This window comes from Tyto alba, unplaced genomic scaffold, assembly GCF_018691265.1.
Source record: "Tyto alba isolate M040663 unplaced genomic scaffold, T.alba_DEE_v4.0 Super-Scaffold_1000006, whole genome shotgun sequence".
NCBI lineage: Eukaryota > Metazoa > Chordata > Aves > Strigiformes > Tytonidae > Tyto > Tyto alba.
Window position 1 is genome coordinate 5,182,635 of NW_024881272.1, and position 25,170 is coordinate 5,207,804.

General features: G+C 38.2%; 1 protein-coding gene across 10 annotated transcripts in view; it reads left to right on the forward strand.

Annotated features, from left to right (window-relative positions):
• RALGPS2 (Ral GEF with PH domain and SH3 binding motif 2) overlaps positions 1-25,170 on the forward strand; it is a 137,751-nt gene that overhangs the window by 24,155 nt on the left and 88,426 nt on the right. For 9 of the 10 annotated variants that reach the window (XM_042805170.1, XM_042805172.1, XM_042805193.1 and 6 more), the window contains 2 exons: positions 13,096-13,227; positions 16,841-16,948. In XM_042805170.1, the coding sequence (XP_042661104.1) occupies positions 13,096-13,227; positions 16,841-16,948 (240 nt within the window). Of the gene's footprint in view, positions 1-7,697; positions 7,721-13,095; positions 13,228-16,840; positions 16,949-25,170 lie in introns of those variants that run through there. The other variant, XM_042805206.1, reaches the window with a different exon arrangement.

Below are 25,170 nucleotides of genomic sequence, written 5' to 3' on the forward strand. Positions count from 1 at the left end.
TTCAAAACACCATTCTCCTCCAAATCTCTATCAAACTGTATTGTGTACAGGCTGTCTCTCTGTCATTGCTTTTGGACTCAAGTTTTCAGCTTGCACGTATCTGCACTTAAATCAATTTTTAATGCACGAATCCATTGATTTGGCAGAAATGGACACAGCTGCATTTGATAAGCTGAAGAATATGTTTGAGTAATAATTATCTAGTCATCCACTGAATATCTCAAATATCCAAATAGGATTTGGATAGAATATCACCTTTGAACTTACTGTGCGGAGTTCATAGTGCTGGAATAATCTTAAAAGTCCTGCTTGACAGACTGTATCAGAGGCACACTGGTATCTTTGTGTGTGGGGTAAATGAGCTGGACTCGACTCCATAAATACTGAAAAGAACAGCAAATGCTGTTATTCTGTCAGCAGTTGCTGTGCTCTTAAAGGCATAGAAAAATTGCAGGATTCCCTGTGCTTTCTGGGAGGTCTGGGAAGAAAATGCTTGTCCCTGCTTTGAACATGTTTAGCTGTTCTCATTTGCCTTAAGTGTCTACAGCCCTTCTGTGCCTATCAAACCGTGCAGGCCAACCAGCATTGTGCGTACACGTGCATCTTTTGCCTTTAATTCTCTAATGCCGGTAAACTGTGTCTGGGTTTGTGCTCTCCTTCCCTGGCTTGTTCATCATATTGCCACTAAATCCAGTGTAGAGCAGAAAGATGTATGTGCTTTTTTAGCAGGTAATGATTTTTGCATTCCTCATTTGAAGCATGGCTCACAAGCAAAATAGAATGCGTCTACCTCCTTAGGAAGTAATTTGAGAAATTATTTGATTTCCTTGGTCCCTGGTTAGTTTAAAGTTGTTATGTGTGCTGTAAAGAACTTTATCATTAATCTTTCCCCTGCAGTTTGTCATTTTCCTTGTTTTGTAACACGAGTTTGAGGCTTGCCTTTACTACCATTAGAGGCATACAAATGTTTTTGCATAGTTGGTTCTTATGCTTTGCCAGCTGTGTTCTTCAGAGCAATACTTGTGCTGCATCTTGGTGTCTTTTTGATGTCTTCTGCAAAACATTATATTCTGCGTCAGTTATACAAGTTCTACAAACTCTGTAGATACTTATTATGTCATTCCTTTAGAGCAGATCCTTTCATCAATAATGTAGATAGATGGCTTAGAAACAGCTCCAGCAGGGCTGTCATTTATACTGTCCATTTACCTGAAATCACATTTAGTTTTTCTGTTGATTCTGCTGTTGTTAGTGCACAAGAAGTAACACGAGCGTACCAGAATTTCAGGCCTTCAGATAAATTTCTGTCTGCCTTGAGTATCTAAGGAGACAAGATTTCCCTGCAATCTACTGTAAGTTTCTGTTTTGTTTATACTATCCTCCTTTATGAAAATGTTCACTGTAAATTATTTTAGTTGAAGCAAACATATGCTCGGTCTCCAATTTCAGGCGCTTTGCGTAGGTCATTGACATCTGGTTGGGCCAGCTGACGAATCCTCCGTGGATTTATCTGCTCATTCTTGAACATTTAAAACAAATTTCCAACATCCGTTTGTTTTGTTGAAGTCCTGGATTTGTACAAATTAACTTGGATTTGCTCAGTTTCTGTGTCATGTTTTATTCAGCAGATGCTTTGGTGATCAACAGTTACTGACCGGTCTTGGGTGAAGGGAAGTATTTAAACTATTGGTATGTGGGTGTTCATTTGTGCTTTCATTAGTTGTCTGATTTACTGAGGTTCTTCCAAAGGGAGTTAGAAGTGTGGAAAAGATGTGGATGCTTGGATGGATAACTGGTTTGTGTATTGTTTGCTTATAGAAGTTGGGTATCCTGAGCTTGACACACTTTAAGAAATGAATTCAGGGGATGGTGGCACAGGCAGAAAATCCGGCTCTTCCCCAAATGTCTATTCTAGTTCTACATAATAGTCATACCAAATATAGGCAATTTGTGTGTTGTTAGTTTTTTTTTTTTTTTTTCCTGTTAGCACCATTTCTATGGCAACAGTGCAAACGTCTATGTTAATGCATGATGTTAAAAAAAGAATGATTATAGAGAACATCATTGAAATCTCATCACAGATGTTATTGATAAAGACTGTACTCATCTCTCTGAAAGCTGACTATTAAAACAGACTAAGATACCGTGTCTTGTTCAAGAAAGATGCTTGTTGTCTGCTAATGACTTTACAAAAAAATACGGTAAAATGTTCTCTCAAGAGTATTCTTCCTGAATGAGAAAGGCAGGCATTCAGTGTGGAAGCTTTGCTTTCTTTTCTCTAAATATAAATCTTCCTTGTCTTACTGTAGAAAGAAAATGTGCAGCTGAGGCAGGTGTATGTACTGAGTTTTTAATTCTGTGGATTTGGAGGTTGTCACTCAGCAACAGTTGGTACTTTGTCATCTCTCACCTGTTAAAAATCTACCCTAGGATGATTTGATCATCTTGGGTTTTTTATTTGGCTTTTCACAATTTTGACTCTAGCACTTAATGCCTACAGAAGATTATTTGGTGAGTTGCATGGATGTTGGAGTTTTCTTTACATCCATGTGTGATGCGTGGGTTTACACAATATTCAGTCTAGATTCTCAGTTTTCATCACTGGTTTTTCTTATATGTGCTTTTGGCATGCAAGTTGTGATTGTTGGTGGCCAAGTTTCTGTAGCCTCTTGACAGTAGCAAAGCTTATGCTGTTAGTTGTCATCTCTTGTTTCAGAACTTGAAAGTGTTCAGTTGCACATTAAAATTTTACTTAAATATCTTTCTCAGAACTTTTTCCTATGAATTACTTTTCCTGTTCTGAGAGAAGGTATGCCACCCACATGGATCTGTTTGTAGATTGTTATAACGGTTTTCAAGTTTGTCTTCTGATGACATTTTTTGTATTGCCTTATTTAAAATAAAAAATTTTAAAAATTGAAACCTAAGAATAGAGAAGGCAGCTTCTAGAGACTTTTCATAGTGAGCGTGTTGTGATTTTCTTGCTGATGCACAGTCTATAATAATTGTTCCCTATTCATGTGTTGTTTGCATTATTCAGCAGTGAAGTGAAACTGTGGATCTGAGTAGCTCTGAAAAGAATATTTGGATCCTGAAGTTCATGCTAGCAGCATTCAGTGCTCCACTGCATGCTCTTAAGTGTGGCTTCTCTGTTCAGAGTGCTGTCCATGATGGATGTATTCTTCCTTTGTTTGTTCCACTGATATTGTGCCTGCACATCCAACCCATAACAAAAATACTTGGCAAACTGAGTATCAGTTAATCAACATGACATTAATCATTTACTATTCCTCTTGTTTGCAAGCAAAACTGATGGCTGCATGGCCGTGTGGTGGAGGTCTTGGAGAGGGAGACTGAGGAGAGCAAAACCTTATTATTCTTGATGTACTTTCTGTGCTAAAATGATTTGATTCCCCAATGCTTCCCCTTTTGGTGCATGAGAAGAAAAACAAACCATGTATCGTAACTTCAGATGATCAGTCTGTTCTGACAGCAATTGCAAAATAATAGCCGGATCCAAAGGAATAAAGCGTTCTTCTGTGCAATGTTCTTTCTAAAGAACTGCGAAACAGAATAGAGGCTTGTAGGTGATCTCTGAAGAAAGCAGCTCAGGGAAGCTGATAATTTATAAACAGTTTGTGAGAAGAAACTTCTTCAGTTCTTGCTCTTCTTATTTACTTAGTGAACCTACATTTTGTCTTTTAAAGCCCAAACTCTGCTGGAGAGACCTTTTATTAGAAAAAAAGAAACCTCTTACAACCCCAAGCTAAGCTTAAATAGCATGTACATATGTTCACATTTTTGGCTTCCTCCATTTGTTGCCTGCAATGATTCTTTCCTTCTGTTTGATTCATGCCTGTATTGTGTGAGGGCCAGTATCTGCTACCGCTTGCAGCTGTGTACTAGTGCTAAAGTTTGTTGCCTTGTGCTACAGTATCTACCAGTTAACTCTTGGCTGTGAGTCAGTCCATGGAGTGTAGCTGGCTTTTGAACGGTGGAAGTCAGAAAGGTAAGCATCTCCTTCTATTTGTGTGTAATTAATTTTAAAAACCTTTCCTTTTGAGCTGAGCTTCTTTATTGTTGTTGCAAGTTGATTACAAACAGAGCTAATAGTTTGGTTTTTGTAATAGAATTTGGTAAACAAGTAGCTTGTGCCCTGGAGAAGGATATTCTCCTGGATTTTTGAGGTTTTTGCTTTATCTCATCTGAGAAAATGGAAGTTGTGAGTTGTACCAGTTCTTGAGATTAAGGAGAGCAGCACTGAGTACTGGAGCACCCTGAAGAAAGGATCTTGATATCTGGAAACTGAGTAAGATATAAATGAGGCAGACCCTAACTATGTATTACTTCTCTTTTCTCTCTCGCCTGTCTGCCCTCAAAGTCAGAGAATGAGGTGCATAAAGCTGCAATAAGATGATTTTCTCATCCAGAATGTGAGTGCACATGATAGTGAAAGTGCTTGGTGGGTGGTGTTGTCTTAAAAAGAGTAATAATTTCACTCAACTGTTTGTCCAGGTAAAGCCTTTTCTAGGGTAGGAGGAAGACCGTATTTAAATTAAGCTTTTAAAATTATTCTTATTTGAAACTATGTTGTCTACCTAATAAAACTTTTTTTTATTCTATTTGTTGCTATTCTGTGGATTTTAATTTCATCTGGTTTGGAGCTTAAACAGCTGATACTACTGTGATTGTTGTGCAACAGAAGCTTAGGGAAAGAGTGGATATGTGACATAACTTTGCGTGGTTGAATATATGAGTATAGAAGTGCTTTGAGTTTGCAGCAGGACTAATCAAACCAATGAAAAAAAAGGAGTCTGTGTTACTGGGTTAGCTATACTGTTGATGCAGGCACCGTATGACACAATTTCTTTCAGGAAGGAAGCATGTACTAACTTAAGCAGCTATGGTTCTTTGCTTTTAGTACTGTTTTCTGGAAACTGTTTAATAAGCCAATTGCTGTATTCTGATTATCAGCATGAGTTTACATTTTATTCATACTTCTGGTTTGTCCTTCTGATATTTAAACAAGGCAAGCGTATCAGTTTGTTAGCGTAAACAAGCTGAGGTCAGGTTTCCGTTTCTGCAGTGAAGTCTTCAGAGAACCTGGAAGCCCTTCTCTTTATACATATACTTCAAAAATCTTTTGGAAGCCAGGTGACCAGAACTGCATAGAATACAGCATCAATGTCTCTTGTGAAATGTTTTGGAGGTAGTATTTGTCCATAACTAATGCAGACATCTTGAGCTCATGTGGCTACTTCATGCTTACAGCATTGGTGGCAGTCATTTCCCACTGATGTGCGGAATTCAGAGCAGAAATTTTACAGGGATCAACCCAAATGATCCTTTAATGATTGACTTTAATTTTTCATTCTTCTGTCCATCAGGTGGTTTTTTGTCCTGTATTATATTGCTTTCCTTTCATTATTTCCAAATGTTTTATTATTCTAATATTTGTACTGGTGTTGCATATTTAATAACTGTTAGTAATCTCTTTCTGCTCTAATATGATGCTCCTCAATCTCTGTTTTTGTCATGCCTTTACCCTTTGCATGTCGTCTTCTAGTATCTTTTATCTCAGTCTTCACGAGCGGCAGTTTATCACATGCTTTGCCAGGATTCCTGCATCTGACTGGAGATTTCGTAGTATGTGAAATTTTAGATCTGGGATTTGGTTATGTTAAATAATAAATTTCCTGGAGGAGGATGGGGTTATATTAAGTTGCTTGAGTTTTTATTTCATCTCTATTGTGGAAATTTCTATTTTTACCATTTTTGCTATCTTATATTACATCTTAATATTATCATGCTTACTGAAAACTGAAAGCCATCTGTTCAGTTGGCTTTCATTTTTCTTTTTTAATGCTGTGTACAATCTATCTTTATTGTAGAATCATAGACTGGTTTGGGTTGCGAGGGACCTTAAAGACCACCTAGTGCCAACCCCCCCTGCCCCGGGCAGGGCCCCCTTCCCCCAGCCCAGGGGGCTCCCAGCCCCATCCAACCTGGCCTTGAACCCTTCCAGGGAGGGGGCAGCCACAGCTGCTCTGGGCACCCTGGGCCAGTGCCTCAGCACCCTCAGAGGGAAGAGTTTCTTCCTTGTATCTGATCTAAATCTTCCCTCTTTCAGTTTAAAACCACTACTCCTTGTTTTATCCCCACATCCCCTGAACAAGAGTCCCTCCCCACCTTCCCTTCCCCCCCTTTAAGCACTGGGAGGCTGCTCAAAGGTCTTCCTGGAGCCTTCTCCAGACTGAACCCCCCCAACTCTCTCAGCCTATATTACTACTTATTCTTACAGTGCAGTAATCCAGCTGTTTTTTTTTTGTTTTGTTTTTGGTGGGTTGAGTGTAAAACTGAAGAATATAGTTCGGAAGATAAAATTCAGTTTGACTTGACAGGATCTTCTTTCATAGTTGGATGAATGTTCTTTGTCCTGTTGCCTGTTGCTTTCTGACTGACTTCCTGCTTAATTGTAGGACTTTGGTCAGTGTGTGTTATTTTTTGTTGTGGTGTGGGGTGTGTCTTTGGTATTTTTAAATTATGTTGCTTAGTTTTGTTTGTCTTGGTTTGTTGGTTGTTTTTTTTGTTTTTGTTTTTGTTTTTGTTGTTTGTTTTTTTGTTTTTTTTTAGCAGTTATCTCTGCTTTTAGATGATAAGCTTTTTCCCCCTCTTTAGACATGTTTCTAGATTTTACACATCTGTACATAGCTCCTATGGACTTTGAGAGGTTCTGGGGGGGAAGTAATTAATAAAGAACAGTGGCTTCTGGGGTGAGAGAAGGATACCATGCATTTCTCTGTCAGGAGCATTAAAAGCCTGGTAGTCTGCTCAGACCACCTTGGGTTTTTTCCCTACTGCTGCACCTGTAATGACTCTTACCACCATGCAGCCTTGTGCTGCTTCCTGAATCTTTCCTGTTGCAGAACGGACAGCATACAGCCCAGCAAACGAGTGATTTTTTTTTTTTTTTTCCATAGTATTGGGTAGTATGTGCCTTTGCTAACGCAGTCCTTATGCACACAGGTCTTCTACTGAGGGGCATGTGCACCAAACTGCAGGGAAGAACCCTGAGTGTTATCAGCCTTTGCCCTGATGGCGGGTAGCATGAATGCTCGTGGACGTGGTGCCTGTGTGCCAGCGTACTTTGTCTTCCTTACTTAACCTTCCTTGGTGCCTGCATGCCCCTGGAGCACCTTGGACCATCTTTGACCAGTTGCCTTGGGTGTGCAGCAGCTCGTACGCAGCGAGGGCTGTACAGCAGGGCGTCCAGATCTTCCACCCACCACCCTGATACAGACCGGTCGGGGTGGGCTCAGTGAGTGAGGCATCCCGCTCTGGGCACTGGGTCAGCAGAATTGCCTGTACCCCTACTTGTTCAGGGTGCAACACGTTACGTGAGTCTCACAACATATATATAGTGATTTTTAGGGGAAGTATAATCCATATTCTATTAATATAAAAGCCCCCACATCAGAGTATTAAATAAAAGGTATTTAATAACTGTATGCCTTATAAAAATTAAGGAAAAAATACCTGGAGAATGCATTAAAGTAGCAGCATCTTAACATTGCCATATTTTTAGTGTTGTTTGATTTATTTTGGCCCTATTGTTGTGACTTTTTAGCAGAGAGATTTTACCTAAAACTACTGAGGGAAGGAAGCACTCAGGAGCCCAACACCCAAAACCTCAAGTGTTTCTGGGTGTTCTTCATGTAAGGTAGGAATTACTGTGTGCAAAATGAGTAAATGTAATAGAGGCTCTTTCTTGTAGCCCTGTATGGTAAGGAACTACAGATTAATTAGCCCCTTTTGTGTTTAACAAGCTCTGATCAAGGGCAGTGAGGTATCCAAATACCGAAGTGGTTCCACAAAGTATTTCCAGACAGAAGGATCCGACTTGATGTGTACTAGGCGAATGTGACGGTTGCTTGAAGTACTTTAATTCCTCCTTTATTGAAACTTCTACCTTGTGTTTGGTGGTTAAAAGCAATGTTAAATTAGAAATTTCCAAGCAGTGCTGGAAAAAGTACACTTCTAACTAAAAATACACTTATAAGAATCAAAGAACTCAGATCCAGAATTAGAATTCAGTCAGTGGCTCCTAGATTTCACTGAAATGTCTTGAGGTCCTGGTATGGAATAGTTGAATCTAGCTGTGCTGTACTACGTGTGGGGGAGTGAAGATTCAGTGAAGCCCGATACACTTCCGTTCCTCATTTAGAGAGAAACAGCTTTCGTACTGTCTGTCAAAAAACCAGTCAGAGTTTCCACAAAATTAGGAGCTCAGGTTGATTGTGCCTGGAACCAGTTTTTTGTTTCCTACTGTTCTTTGGTCTCCGAAATCTTTGGTAGTGACTCTGCATTCATAGTTGATCATAATCCATGCGAAACACTTCTATTTTCTTCCTGAGGATCTGTGATCAAAACAAATGACACTTTGTACTGACATTATGAATAAGAACAAAGAGGATATTGGTCATCGTGACTCTTGAGCTATTCATAAAATTGCACTGTGGCTCTGTTTTCTCAAAGCTTTTGTACTGTTGTAGACAGGAAGTTTTTAATGTAATTTTAAGGGTGTCTTTTAAAAAGCTGTTTGTACAGTATATTTTTGGGATAGTGTTTGACCCAAATTGAGGCAAGAATATCCCTGGATTCTGCTGTGGAAGGGAGTCAGGCTTAGGTGTCCTGTTAGGCACGTGTCAGAGTCCAGTACTCTCTGACCAGGTTCATTTAGATATTCCACACATGGATGGTGTAATGTTTCATATTAAATTTGCTATTAGAAGGTAGTTGATGTTACAGAGGATTTCTGATTTAGCAGAGTGATACAAAATGTACTGAAATCACAATACAAATGCAAGTTAAATTTAGCAAAATCTAGCAATTGCAGTGTAACAGTTCAAACACAATACCAATGTGATCCCTGTTACTGGTCTCTAGAATACGCTCACTGTCACGATGTTGGATGTGCCCAGTCACCCAGAAGGAGGATGTGGGTTGAAGCCAGCTCAAGCTTGTTGCTCTCTTTGAAATTCCTTCGTTAGTTATTTAGTTTTTGTACTCTGTTGGGCTGAGTTGTGTATTTGCTCCCCCATGCTGGTCTAGCTACCTCAGGGAGACATTCACTTTTTTATTTAACTCAGGGGGAAACATTTACACCACTCAATGATTCACTCAACTGTAATATAGTCAGTTGATCTGCTCAACTGATACAGCTGTTTAGCTAAAACAAAGGCCACCCTTTGGGTCCCTTTGCTGAGATGAAGTCAGCTTCTTTGCAACAGCTGTGGTCAGTCACACCCTGCGTTATTCCCTGAGCTTCATGGGCATGTTGCCCTTGCTCATCTCCACTGAGCCGCCTTTTTGAGGGTTTATAGGTCAGTCACTGTAATGGAATGATCATCAAATACAGCTCTGGGTGAATTTGCAGAAAAACTCAGACTTATTGAACACAGCAGACCTTGCTTAGTCTGGACATTTTAATTCTTTGGGTATGATGAATCTTTTTATCACTATTCTTCATTTGCTTTTTAGCGCACAGTATGTGTGGCATGAAGAGGTAGGAAGATATACCACATAGTGTGTCCGAGCTTCAGGTTGGCATCAATGCATGCTCAAGTATTTTATGCGTTGTATAAAACACTTTCAATTCGACATTTAATGCATTTCTGAGCACAAAGACATTTATTAAATTGAAGAGCAGAAACAGACAGGAAGTTCAAATTACTCAGTGTAATTCAGTTTTTGTAACTGGATATACAGGCTATGCAGTGAAAACTGTGTGACTCACTATTGCGGTGTGGTGACAGTCATTTCACATTGCCAGCTATGTTGCTCTGAACAGCCCTGCTGTTGATCACATTCTGATATTGCTATTTACTTATTTTGGTGCTGAGTAGAAGGGTCGTATAGCAAGCAAATGATTTAATTATTCCAGTGTTAGGGTTTTTTCAGTATTTGTCTTAAATGATACACTGGCCAAAATTGCTGCAGTGACTTTTTATTGTTTTGGGAGCGGTGATGTTCTCATGTCTAAAGGAGTTTTCAGAAGTACTTTGTAAATGTTGCAAATTCAGCAACTTTAAAGGTGATAAATGCTAGTTTATAGCAGTTCAGTAGTAATTTTGCCCCTTACTGTATCTCCACGAAGTGGGAAAAAGTATAAATGTATTCAAACATACTGCTGTGATGCAGCAATGGGTACAAAATTAACACCGTGTGGACAGTTTTGCTGTAATACAGCCTGACTGGCAGATGTTGTATTTTGCAATCTTGATTTCCTTTGCTTGCAGGGTTTTTCCAAGTGATTTTCTACTTACTTGAAAACCAAGTAATTAGAAACCCCACCTTTCATTTTATGTGCCTCATAGGAGTCTCTTCTCCTCATGGTGGCCAATTTCAACCGTACTTGACTAAGGGACAGAATTCTCACAATTCTCATCGCAGTCGGTGAGTGGGTAGAAAAGGAAAACCCGGATCAGCGTTCACGACCACTGTACCCTCCAGGTACAGGGTGACAGGCTGTCACGCGGTTGCCAGGCTCACCCATCCCATTTAGCTTGCTGTGCGGGGGACAGGCATGTGCTGTGTTCAGACAGCACGGCGCCTCACGCCTCGCGGTCTGGTGGTGCTCAGAACAGGTGGGCAGGTGCAAACAGAACTCCTGGGAGCTTCGGAAACAGGTAGCAAACTGGAGCTGTTATGTTAAGGGACCAAGGGTAAGGCTTGAGATAGTGAATGAGGAAATACGGGGGCATGGGGGAAGTTGCTAGGGCCTGTCTGGGTACTTGTGGGTTATGTCAGACTAATCATTAGGAAACTGGGCTTCAGCCCTCATGCTTATAGACGAATTAGTTTGCTCTTGTTTATCTGAGGTGGCTCTGCTAACTCCATAGATGTTCTCTGCTAACTCCATAGAACTTCTATGATATGTGTAATTTTTTTAAATAGCACCATACAAATCCCTCCACAAAAAAAACCCCAAAAAACAAAAAAACAAAAAAAAACAACCCAAAACAAAACCCCAAAAAAACAGCAACCCACCAAACTTCAATTTTTACTTTTCCTTCATCAGAAACACTTCTTCCCCTTGTTGCCCCTCATCAGTATGGGGAAGGGCAACACTGAAATATATGCAAGACAGGGGTTAAATATATAACCTTTAGATTAAGATTGACTCTTTATGATACAATTATGGGCCATATAGTATGACAAAATTGTGCAAAGTGCCAATTTTCCTTATAATTACAGTGGTTAAAAAAAATACAAATTTTTAAAGGGTAGTTTTCTCAGCAGAGAAGAAGATCAAAATGGGACAAGTGTACCATTTTGAACATGTGGAGGGCCTGAAACTGGTTTTGGAGATGACATCCCTCTGTCCTCTACTGTCTATGCATAAACGAAAATTATGGCACATCAGTTAAGAGTTTTATTTCCTTGGTTTTCAGTTCAGTAAATGAAAAGGCTATAGGAAAGAGACACTGGGGAGCTGAGCATTTGAAAATATTCCACGAGACAATCTGAAGGGTAATTGAGGTAGGAAAGGACAGGACAGCAGTGACGCTCACAAGCAAAAGATGAGGTATTTTTTCACTTTGTATGGTCTGTTAGTATAATACCAGCTAAAATCTAAGTGCAGTTAAGTGTATTTTTAGTGGAGGAAACACGATCTTAATTATAGCATATGGGCTGGGAGTGTAATGTTAAAGTGAAATGTAGCATCTTCTGGCCTGTGCATGAGACAGTTCCATCACTTTTTTTAAAAAAAAAAAAAAAACAAAACCAAAAAAAAACCAAGAAGGGGTAGAATGTGCATGGCTGTTCTGAAGTACAGCTCAATGTAGTTCAGATGGGGAATATTAATACCCCAAAATACCTAGAAGCTATAGTGTTTGACTGAAATATGCTCTCTTTCAGATGCCCTCTTTCCATATTGCATTCCTACAATGACACTTTAAAGTTACTGCTTTTTTCAAGGATATTTTATTATTTAAATATGGCAGTTTCTTGCCTTCCAGGCTTGTTTACCTGACATACCTGATTTGGGTCACTTGGAGAAAAAGCTTTTTGGATTACTCTGTTTTATTATGTGGAGCTCTTAAGTATGAGATGCTGTAATACTGTTTTGTCATGTGGTATTACTCAGTTGCCTGTCACCTCTCCATTTATTTGCAGACTGTGTAATAGCTCTGAGTTATACTACAAACCTAAAGTGCATTTCATAAGTAATAGCAAGTCTGGAAACCAATCACACCTGTTATAAACATAGACCTATGAAAATGGATTTATAATACTTTTCACACTAGGGGGCACTAGCATCTCATGAAACTTAAGCCCAAGCCAGCTTTTACTCTGTAACGCTTAGGTATCAGGTAGTCTTACTGTTTTTGGAGTGGATGCCAAAGGTTTCAATTTCTTTGCAGCCTTTTCACTGTAGAAATGAAAGTAATAGTATTCTTGCAAGGATGCATTGAAAATTAGTGTGTGGCATTTTCCTTTGTGTGGTGGTGTTTTTTGTGGTGTGTTGGGTTTTTGGTTTTTTTTTTTTTTTGTTTTATTGTAACTAAACAATTTGGGTAATTTGTGGAGAAAAGTATAAATTCCACTTGTACTGTTAAATTGCTTTTAATGTGGTAATTTTCACTTGAAGCTGGTGAATAGGCATATAAGATAGGAAATTAGTGGATAACTTCTTATAAGAAGTTATCTGATAGAATTAACATCTGGAATATATTTAAAGTTGGTAGTCAAAGCAAAAGAATCATACATGAATTGATGTTGCAGGCCTAAGTAAGTTAGGATTAATGCATACATTTACATACCGAAACATGGTATATAGAATGGAAAATAGTTTGGAAAATTATACAGAAGTCTATACTGCCAGTAAGTAATGGATTGTAATGGAACCTTCAATTGTTTGTTGGCTTTAAATAGATAACTTTAGAATATGTGTTTGAATCTAAAGTTTGGACCGCAAAGTGATGTAGCCATTTTGGAAGTACTTTATTTTTGTTATGGATTTTTAGATACTGAATCTTGCTTAAAATGTGTGAATAAAATGCTTTCTGATTACTTTTTTGCTTTTTGTAGGAATGGTTATTCGGTTGCCTTGGAGATGATCCTGCTGCTGTATATGTAGGGCCGGAGATTAATGGTGTGGGCAGTATGGACCTAATGAACGGACAGTCAAGCAGTGTTAATATTGCAGCTACTGCTTCAGAGGTAAGGATTACAAAACCCAGTAGATACTTAAGACCGTAAGTACTCCTTTTTTTTAAATGCACCAAAATGGAAGTTTTTCTTTTAACAGATCTGATGCAGCAGATTCTTGTTTTGTGTGTTGGTTTCATAAGCCCCAGTTTCAATGTGAATAACTCAAAGTTCTGACCTTTGTATACCAAAATAAAGCATGAGCTAGCATTTGCAGCCTTGCCATAGCCAAAGCTGCCTTTATGTTTTCTTTCATTTTTATGTTCTCTTCAATTCAGACAAGGAAGCTTTTCTCTTCAAGTTTTAACAATAATAGGTGCTCTTAGTGCAATAAGCTGGGCTGGCAAGGCCTGTGGGAAGTGTTCCCTTCTTTGACAGGTATTTGTGTATGTGTGTGTGTGCCGAGGGGCAGTCTGACACTGTAGCACTGGAATAAGGTTCCTTTTGTCTCCTGGACTACATTGAGGCGTTGGTGTGGGTCCTCTCCTGCCCACAGTTTCTGCTGTCTAAAACTGAATAGCTCATGAGTTAAGAGTGTGTATATCAGCCAGGCAGAGGAAGCTGGCATCCTGTGCTGATGCCTCTTATTTTGAAGTTAATACAGTTTTCCATTTGTCACTTGTTAAGGAGTGGGGTGAAGTTAGTACCAGAACTTTCTGAATTGTCTTTGCTAAGAGCTTTTGAGAGTTGTGACTGATTCCTAAATTCTTAGCAATGTTGGAGGGTTTGCAAGACCTGGTTGGTTTTGGGGTGTTTTGTTTTTTTTCCCCTCAAACTCTTGCAAATCACTCCCTCTTCAAGTTTTTGTTTGTTATTTTTTTGTGTTCTTTTAATGCCTTGTAGTACTGGGATGAAGTGAACTAAAAATCTGCCTTCAGTGTATATTGAGTGATCTTCCCAGATATATTGTTTGTCTTTCTTCTTTAGGGTGACTGAATACATGCTTTGGCTTGTACAGATATACAATACTAACCTAAGATTTCTGTTCAGGGTAGACAGTTACTTTAATGCTGATGCATATTATTTTTATTGCTTTTGCCACAGTGTGAAACATGTTTTTACCATAGTGGATTTCATTTTGTCTTTTTTTTTCTTTCGTTCTTCATTTGTCCTTTGTTCAAAAGTCAAGGTATCAGTCAGTAGTGATGAGAGCCACAAAGTCCTGAAAACAGCTGCTTCCTTGAATGAATCTTTGGACCTTACCAAAGATGTTTTATTTATATATTTGCATGTGTTTTGATAGCAGGGCTGCAAGTGCTATCCACATGTATATGCATATGGAAATGGGAAGTACTACAAACAAGGTGAAAGGAAAATTGGAGTGTTATCAAAAGGAATCAGCACAATTTCATGTGGTCTCCAGGACAATTTTATAAGTATTGTAATTTTAAACAAGAAAGCCAGCATCTATCTCCAAGACTATTGTTTGTTTTGATACGCATTCTTGTACTTTTCTTGTGATTGTGTTATGAATCATTGATTGACCATTTGTTGGCATGCAACTGAAACATTTTCTTGGAGGAAAGCTCTCTCTTTACTCAACAAGATAGTCTTGAATGTTTACATGATGTCTGATAAGTAAAATCTATTTTGGCAAAGCTATGTGAATCTGCTTTCAGCAAGTGTTATTTTTTTTTCCCCTGTCTTGACTAACCAGTAGGAGGGAGGACTTTTTAACTGAAATGTTTCTGTAAGTATTTTGGTTACTGAAAGTGCTTGTCTGGTTTGGAGTTTTTAGTGGTGTTTTCAAAGACAGGTTCTTCAGAGAGATGGTACTGTTAGAAGAACCTAACTAAAACCAGACACGAGTATTAAATGAGTATGTGTTTTCTTTATATGTCGTTATAACAAAAGTGCTTAAAAATGAACAGGTTTATTTTAGCTGGCTGAATTCTCAAGGAGTTCAAGTGTTCTTGTTTCTGTGAGTGGGAAGCCAAAGTCAAAACATACAGTGTAGCCCTGAAATACTGCCTTGTTAGGTTTTCAGGAGAAGATGTTGGCACAGTAGAACTATTTACCAGCATCAGTGACCATATCTTCCCTCCTGGCTTGGCATCAGCAGACATGGTGCAGGTGTTACTGAAAGTACAGCCTAACGGTGCTGAAATTTGGCTTCCACCAGAAGTGATCTGGTGAAGTGGTCATTCATGTGCATGCTGTGTATGTGACCACTATCCACAGTCTTAAAAACTGTCAACATTAGCGGTAAAATTACACAGATGATCAGAAAGTACCTTCATTATGTGGGCCAAAGTCTAATCTTTTCAGCTTCCTAGGAGGTATCCCCCTGTGATGGTGGTTAGCATAGAGTGCTTAAGGATACGTCAGTCTCCAACATAAGACTGGGTAGGTCTTGGTTTATGCTCAGTATGTTCTGCCACAGCTGAGCTGGAGCTCCCAGCTATGGCGAGAATAAGCTCTGTTCACCAATACTAGTTTTCTTTCTCTCTAATTGCTCCAAGCAAAGTATTAGCAAAACTGTTGTGGGAGCTCTGTTAGCGCTTACGTCAAGGCTGTGCTATTGCTGAAGCATGCAGGTGCCTTACGGTGCTTCAGGCAAGCGTGCTGTTTGCTGAAAAAGTGGTGTTAAATTTGATGTAGTTACTGCCTGTAGTAACTGTGGTCCTTCGTGATGGTTTTGTCTACGTGTCTCACCTTATTCTTACCTTTTAGTTGAGAGTTTTCTTTATGCTGAGTTTCTGAAAGTGAGAGGAAACTAAGAAGCAAAAACCATGCATAGCATGCGTAGTGATTGTATGCTGTCTGCCTGTTTCTGTAATAAGTTTGCATGGGGTTCAGGTGTGAAGCGTACATCGGGATGCGGTGTCTCAATCTCCATGCGAAGAACCCCTTCTTTCTTGTAATGGCTGAACAGAATCGAGGTTTGCATCTATATACTAGAAGTGGTTACACTTACCACAGGTGTATTGCTCTCATGTTTCATATATGTATATTTTCAATATATGAAACATAGGAAATGAAGTGTTAATTTCATTCAAAGTGTTCATTTATTGAACCATATTTGTATTTTTCAGGGAAGCTGAATTGCTGTAGATAAAAATTCATAGAATAATAATCTAGGATATGATATTCTTTAGCAATTGTGAATTACTAGCATTTAAAAAAAAACCCCCGAAATTGTTTATACTACCCATCTTACAGGAACACATACATAGATCACAGTGTCATTTTTGTAAGTTTTAGTGCTTCTAAGAGTAACAGGAAGAGATTGATATGGTTCTTTGATGTTAACTATTCCTTTGGGGCAGACCTTGTCTTTTTCTTTGCCATAGTGATATTTTTTTCTATTTGAAATTCAGTCTGACTCAGTTGTTTTGTTATTAACTTTCCTGTCAACAAAATTGGAATTTAATTATACATTGCAATGTAAATGTAGTGTTTTGATGAGCATCTCTGAAATCTATTGAAGTCAATTTATCTCTGATTTCAGTGGTCTTTGTCAGGAGAACACATGTCCTGTGACTGACTTGTAATTGATCATTTGCCCAATAGAAAAAAATCTGCGGACAGTGATGTTTGAAGAGATATTTTGCTTCTCAGAGTGTAAAAACAAAAAAAGAGGAGAGAATCAAAATATCATCAGTGTTTTTGTTTGTTTCTGCAGAAGAGTAGCAGCTCTGAATCCTTGAGTGACAAAGGTTCAGCTGAACTGAAGAAGAGCTTTGATGCAGTGGTATTTGATGTTCTAAAGGTTACGCCAGAAGAATATGCGGTAAGCAATTTAACTAATTTTTGTTACTTGGTGTGTGAATCTTTTTGGCAGCTTTTCCTCTGCTTCTCCATTTCGGTATGGTTTTTTGCATCATTTCTGTTGTCCATTGGTTTCAAAAATGGATCCTGCACTATAGTTCTTCGTTGTCGCTGTTTAATGTTAAGTGATCTTTTTGGGCTGTGTTGTCCAGGCATTTTCCACACTCTTACATCTAACATACACCAAAGATTCTTACATCTGTATGATGCAACTTAATCCTCACATGCATATTTTAGTTGGAAGAATATACGTAATCTGTACCTTTTTCTGGAAGTGTTTTAATTTTTAACCATGTTAATTCTTACATCTAGGGAGTGTTTTCCTCTTGGGTGCAATGGTACAGAATAATGAGTTGGATATCCTGCAGAACCAAGAACAAATGAATAAAAACGTTTAACCAAAACATTGGGTGATTTTTTTTTTTTTTTTTTTTTTTTTTTATTTTATTTTACTTTACCTTACTTGTAGAGGTGAAGATGACAGATGGTCCCTCTAAGTGATTCAGCTGTGTTACTAGAAAGATTGCTAATAAGCTATTGCTCTTAGAGCATTTATAATTCAAGTGATGAGATTCATGATGAGTTGTCCTGAGGAGATTATCAATATGTGAGAGTATGTATCACAAGATATTCCCATTAACTTAGTTCTATTTTTCAGTCGTTAATAACTATTTCATTTAATTATTAATGGATAAATTGATTTTAATGAGAACACTGAAAATTTAAAGCATCTGGATTATGAAGTGGTACTTACACATTAAATTCTTCTTGGATAGTTAATGGGATTTATTACTGACTGAGATTTAAGTCACGTGGTTCAGGCCTCTTCCTTGCTCTGCTGTCAGTGAATCACCTACATTTCATGGGAAGTTGTTTTTGGGACTGGTTATCCTTTCAGTTTTATCTTATGATTTCCCTACATAAAGGAAATCTAAGTACTTAGGGAATTTGGGGCTAGGGGCATGAATTCAAGTGGAATTATGCATTCAGGCCATAATAGCTACAAGTTCCTTTGAATGGCTCTGCTGTTTAGCCAGTGGTGGATGCAGCTGAGTGGCAGAGTAGATCACTTAGTCTCTGTGGAGTTACTGTCACTCAATTGGACAGCAAAATACACAAAGGTGCTTTGTCTTGTATTGCATTTCATAATCCTTATGCTCCTCTGCTGTCTAATCCTTCATCTCTCATGTGCAGAAACCTTTTACTTTCATGGATGTTCTAAACATTTCCTACTTAGTAAACTTGGCTAGATAAAAACCTTTATCAAAATCCAGTGGTTTTACTGTTTTCCTGTTATACCTCAAACTGGGTAGAGTTCCGCTCACAAATAGGTATTTTTTAATTAAACATTTCACATTACTGTTATGAATCTGTGGTTGTATTTTTACCTGGTATAATTTTGCTGTTTTCACAATTCCCCCAAAAGAAAACATCTTTACTGTTAGCCTCCTCCCTTTTAAAGTATCTAGCTCTTCACACCAGGTTTCATTTACTGTAAACGGATCTGAAATGTCTTATATATAGAATTCTGAACAATTGAGCAAAACTTCTGTTAGTCAGCATTCAGTCCTTTGGCAAGGTTAAAACTAATTTCTTTTTCAATATTTCTATACACATCTGCACTTCTTCCTTAATGTTTCTTTCCTCAGGCAAGTTTATCTGCTTTTTTCTGATAGTTCTTGCTGAAGGTTGTAGAAAGAAGTAAATTTTTCAAAATCGTAGGTACCTTGGAGGAAAAGTACCTTTGAACCTTATGCTTGTTTTTATTTTATTTGCCACTTGCATATTCTTCCTGGTTTTAGTCCTACCATAACAGAGAAGTATACAATCTTCATCTGGATTTCAGTGTTAATCTGAAGACTGCCAGTGATGCACTGCAGCCAAGCTTTTGAGGATACCAGCACTGAGAATGCAAAACCATGTTAGTAAGGTTTTCATCATAATAGTGGGTATGGACCTCTTAGATTGGGCATGGATATGTTACTAAGTGCTTTTTTAAAGTATGAGAAGACTTCTAGGTTAGTGATAGCTCTTGTAAAATGAATGCAGTGCAGACTGCTGGCATCTATATGACTTAGTGAAACAGATTAATTCTATTACAAACTGCAGAATTAGTACTGTTTTGTTTTGTTTTTTGAAATGGTAAACTGAGGAAATAATTTGTGCGCTAAGTGCCTTATTCATGAAGAGAAAAGATAATGTGGTAAGGCCAGTAAAACAGCAATAAAAGCAAGTTGGTCCACAAGAGCTAGACAGACAGCTGTCTAGTTAATGGTTAGGAAACCTTGGCTCGAATTAAAAAATTCCAGTGCATAGATAGCATAAAGATGAGAGTTAACTGATAAAGTCAGCATCAGCATTGGGAAGTCTCATCTTGTACCTTATATAGTATGCTGCATTTTGATCAAAACGGGTCACTGCGTACGGATGAAACAATTACAGTTATGCTGGAGAATGAAGAGCAAAAATCTGAAAGATAAGTTTGAGAGATACTGGAAATAAGATTCATGCCAGTGGTTTCAGTACCAGTGTGAGACAGACAGATGTCTTTTCAGTTCCTACTGTTAGACACATCATTGTTATTTCAAAACTTGATCTGTTCAGTCAGTTAGTGGGTAAGAGACAAGTTGGGCTACAAAAACTATTGCTTGTAATGCTGTATTTTCAAGAAGCTGCCTACCAAGTCAGAGAGGCCCAAGTGTAAATACTTTTGGTGATTTTATTTCCTTATTCTTCCCTTTGGCAGTCATCTAACACTATCCTGAATGCACAGTTGGTGTGCCATTTCATGTAATGGTCCTTTGTTCGGTCTCGTACTAACTTTCTAGCAGAAGTCCACTACCCCTTCGGGGGGTCTGGTTTGAACAGTAACGGAAATTATTATTGTAATATATGTGTGATAATCCACTTGTACTGTTGTTACCAGCCGGGTGTATTTAAGTTCTTTGTAAGGTTGAAGGCCCCTTTAGAAAGGGCCAAGTTACAGCTGACACAGGTGAGATCTCCAGGCGTAGCTGCTGCTGTTGCAAATTTATAGTTTGCTTTATCCCTCTGCAGCTTACAAAAACAGTTTCCAGGGGATGTATTGAATGCCTGCACGTTTCATAAATTTTGGGGAAAAAGAATCCCATTCAATGAGTATGAAGTAGGACACGTTTGTTTTCCACTAAGGATTCTACAGACCACTTTCTAGCTATGACTAACAAGGAGACTGTCTCTGTTTTAAATACCTGCTTTTAGGCTGATCACTGCTCACTTCTTTATTAAACGGCTAAAAGCCACAAAACAAGTTGGTGCCAGGATTACCCACTGGTGTCTGGCCCTGCCGATGGAGCCGTTGTGTTTGTACAGGGTAGATGCAGTTGCAGTGAATGCTGTCCATTTTCGTTGAAGGGAGAAGTGTGGTTTCAAGCGTACAGGGCACAATTTGTGGGGGAGGGATATGTTAATGGTGCAGTGGCAGTAGAAAGAGGGGGCTGGTGAGACTGAAAGAAAAAAAGAAAATGCTTGGGGACATGAGCTCCAAATTAAGATGCTGGCGAACCTCAGGTTGAAGAAATATTTATTTTTTGCTTTACAGTAAATTCTTATTCCTTAGACTGCTACTGTTTAATTATTTGACTGTTTATTACTTTTTGACTCGCTTTTCCATTTTATACTTCAACTTAGCCACGGTGGTGTAAATATTTGAGGTAGAATTAAGGGAAGCGCAGCTGTATAAATCCATTGCTTTTTTTTCCACCTAGTTATCTAAGAAGGATTCTTTATTCTTTGCCCCAGGCTCTGAGAGCACCACGAAGTAAGCACACACTAAGATCTATGTGTATTTCTTTTTTCACTCCAGTTAAGCTTTGTCAAATGGATGCTGGAAAAAAGAATACTGCTTATTTTAGAAACAATACATAAAGTTTATTAAAAAAAAAAGTTTAGAAGAAACAAGGAATTTTTCTCAGAGACATTCTTATGACAGTTAAGTATCAAGTGATTTATTTCTGAAGAAAGAGCCCAGGAGTATGTTTTGTAAAGGAATCGGGTCCCACGAGTTCTGGAACTGCATTGTGTGTGTAATAAAAGTGCAGAAATGGGTTTTGAGGTGTGTGTGGCTCAATGAACTCATTTTTTGCCCCTTTGCATGGAACAAAAATAACTTAAACTGGCCCAGGGTTCCCCCCAGGAGAACTTTCTCTCTTGTGTGGGACTGGCAGATTCACAGTCCCCTCTGCGAGTTCCTGTGCAGCTCCTGGTGTGAGTTGTGCTGCACGGTTCCTGGCAGTAATGTTGGTTTTGGCCTCTCCTGAGGCTGGTTGTCGGTGGATTAGGGAGTTTGAGGCAAGTCTGTCTGGTGCATCTCAGAGCAGTTTGAATAATGTAAAGTACTGGGCCCTAGGAGCTTTTGATGAAAAAGGACTTCTGCGTGTATGTGTTCCTGTTAGCTTTCTTTTACAGAAGAATATTAAAGAATAAGTATGTTCTCAATGAGAGCAACAAGCAACAGCTTTATTATAGCGTTTGGAGGAACTATTAATGATAAAAGTTTTGGAATGGACTTTGAGAAAACAAGTAGAGTTTCAACACAGGAACTTTAATCCCCCAGCATTCATTTTGGACAGCAGAATTATTCTCCTACTGATGCAGTGCTTAACAGAGGCTTAGCTATTTTTTCAGTGAGGAAAAGTATTCTGGCAGCCCAGAGAGACAGTGCTAAGCCAACTTGGAAGGCTTAAATATAATTCCTTCTAAAAATTCAGATTAAGGAACAATTTATGAAGTGCTGCTTGAACCAATATGGCTTCAAGGAAAATCAGATTATGGCAGTATTCTTCAATAACCAAAATGTAGACGTTTGATTTTTTTTTTTTCATCTCGGACAGAAACAGTTTTTCTTTTCACACTGAGGGTCTCTGTCCAGGAGCTCTGTGGGAAGTGCACTGTCCTTACGGTAGGTACATGGCAGGAAAACTTCTAGTACAGCAGCCTGATAGAAGGAGTTCATGCTTGAGAAACTCTGGGGACTAGAAAGGTGTGATTATATCCCAGATCAAATGGGAACTTTTATATAGGAGTGTGGAGAGGAGCTCAGTGCAGTGGTGTTAACTGCAACTAGAAGTTCTTAAGTTACAGGTTTTTATGGAAGGAGGGTAATCTGTATGTATCCACAGAAAAGAGGAGTTGGGGAATATTTTAAAACTCCATTTTGTTGAGTTTCTCCATACTCCCCAAAGAAGCAGCACACTGAAATGGAGTTCTTAATCATCTGTGTATAAATTTCTGGCCTGATAGATCTTCCTGAGAGAGGGGTAAATCTCTTCATATGTATATGAAGCTGTGTGGTTACAATTTTAGTATTTTGAAGTACTTGATTGTTAACAAGTCCAACATCTCAACATCTAGGAGAGTTAAAATGTTTCTGAACTTGGCTGTTGGGGACTGTCCCCAAGCAAGATCTTTCTATTACATGCAAAAGCTTCCATGGCTGTGCAGGGGGGAAAAAAATTATCTTCAAACTACCATTCCAGTGTGTTATTTGCAAGATGATTCACGCTTTTTAAAAGATGTTTTTTTCTTGTAGGGTTCTTCAAGTGGTTCAGAATTGGGAAATATATTAGTTGTACATTAAAAACATACCTCTTCTAATCATATTCTAGAATTGTTATCTAGGATCTAGGGCAAACATAAGCACAAAACTTCCATTCAGCTCTTTCATTGTCTGAGCAATGAAGAAGTACTTTTATATGTGAACTTGATAGACATATCACTTCTGGAAAGGCAGAAAATAACAAGTTTCCCTGTCTTCGTGTAGTCAGAATGCTTATTTAAATGATAAGTAAGAATAAGTTACACAGTTCTGTATTGCCCATATAATTGTTTTTTTTTTTTTTTTTTGCTTGTTAGTTTGTTTGGGTTTTTTTAAATCTATGGAGCTGACAACTCAAAAACCAGAGAGGTTATGGTTGGCTTGCTTCATGTAACAAATTGATGCGAATGCTTACAATTTTTGGTTTGAATATTAAAACATTAAACCACATTTAGGTGACAGAGCTACCCAGGAATTTGTATTGGCTGGATTAAGGAGCTGGAATGAGAAAAATTAGTGCATTTGTATCTCTTTCACTGCAGAAACCAAAGTAGTGGCTTTGTTTGTTGGGGTTCAAGTTCTCCTTGATTTGGTCATGATAAAAGGTGGTGGTGGTTGTTGTCAGAGTTGGACAATGGCATCTAACATAAATATTGTAAATTATTTTTGAAGCTTTGTCATTTCAAGTGTTATTAATTAGACTGCCAGCTTTTCAGTTTGCTTTATTTTTGATTTAGCACAGAGCAAGCACCTTTAAAAGGGTAAAAATTCCGTTAGCTGTTAGACTTACAAATATGAATAAGTTAATGTTTAAAAAATTCTGTTGTCAAAGGTATTTTTAAGCTCTTATGTGAGATACACTGTCATCTACAAACTGAAATGACTTCTTACCCATCAGTTTAGGTATTCAGCTATCTGTTGCTTGCCTCTTTTGAATTGTGAACAATTTAAGTGCTTGGAACTTTTAATGGAAATTGCAAGCTCTCTAAGAAAGGAACCTGAATAAGGGATGTTTTTTTAACAAGTGGTAATGTGATACAGTGTCACTGAAGATTGATACCGATTTTAGTGAAAGCGGTGAGATATCTAAACCAAACAAGCGAAAAAGAATAAAAAAATCAGCCTAATATCAATGTGATACTAGAAGAAATAAGTTTCTCTGTTAAAATTTAATGAGTTTTTTAGTTCTCAGACTTGCTTTTTTAAAATATTGTCATGTACTTAATAGCAATTTCAAATCTTTTTAGTAATGAACGTGAATCTTGAACTTTGGCATTTGAGTGATTTTTTTTTTTTTTTCTTTTTTTTATTTCCCCTCACTGCTAATATACTCATTTAATATCCCCATTTAAAAAGTATGCACTTATTTTGAAATGTACATTCTGGTGTCAAGTTGTAATAACAGTCTTTGTTTCATAAATATTGGGTATTGATCCTGTCTTAAAGTAATAATTTGTTTAGGAGTCACTAGAGAAGCAACTAATAGTCTGATTCAGCTAAGGTAGTTCCGGTTGATTAAGAGGACAAATTCTGAAGGGCCGGGAAGACAGACAGCATTTACTTGTAAGCATTCTCTCTTCTATGTGAACAATGAATCAGTTTCCTGGCTCATTTATATTGTACTGTTTTTGTAATCTTGTTTTAGTGAGCAGGATTTGCAGTGAAATGTTAACAACCAGTTAAATGTGTGGGTCTTTTGTGAGGTTGTTTAAATATACCCTATATTCAAATTTTATTGAAGTGCCCATTCTTTTGGTTTCACCTTGCCTACCCCAATGAATTTTCTAATTAATTTCCTTTATTGAGAAGCCTAGGGATACATTCAATCAACCATGTATTTATCTAAAATAAGACATTTCTGAGAAAGTTCGGTATACTTTAGCAGACAAACAGGAGACTAGAGATTGAAGTCTGTGGCTGGTGTTTCAAGACTGAGTTGTTCACCTTGGAAACCAAAAGGAAGAGATAACTGTTGCTGTAATGTGTGGCTGCTCTATGAGAAGAATTGGATGAGGTGAGAGAAATTAATCCATACTTCCCTTCTGTCCCTGTGTCTCTTGAGTGTTCTCCGTGGGTAAGGAAGTATAATCCCTTGGTGCTTGTGCCTCCACAGCCATGGATACATGGTTAGATGATTTACAAAACCAGGATAGATTTGCTCTTTTGTAGTGAGTGGGAAGTTTAGAAATAACACCCAACCCCCCCACCCCCCAAATATCAGGCAACTTTTTCCTACACAGCGGTACAACTTTCTATGCAGTATTTAGACAAGTGCTGCCCTCATAGGGAAGCCCTTTTCTTAGACATTCTCAATTTATCATCTTAAACTTTTAAGTAAGATTTAGAAATAAATAATGTAACCTTGTGCCTCAACTCTGTTCAGGATAAGTATTCTCTGAACTCGTCTTGATTATTAGCTTCAAGTCCATTTTAACTCTAGGAATTAATTAGCTGTGTTTTCCCTGCCCCCTTCTTAAATATCATACTTTTGGAGAAAAAATCTTGTTCCCTCTACTTGGATGTCTTTCCCCAGTAAAAACATGCCCATTTTTTTTCCTCAAAAGGGCCTTATACATAGATATCTCAGATAAGAGGACATCCCAGTAGAT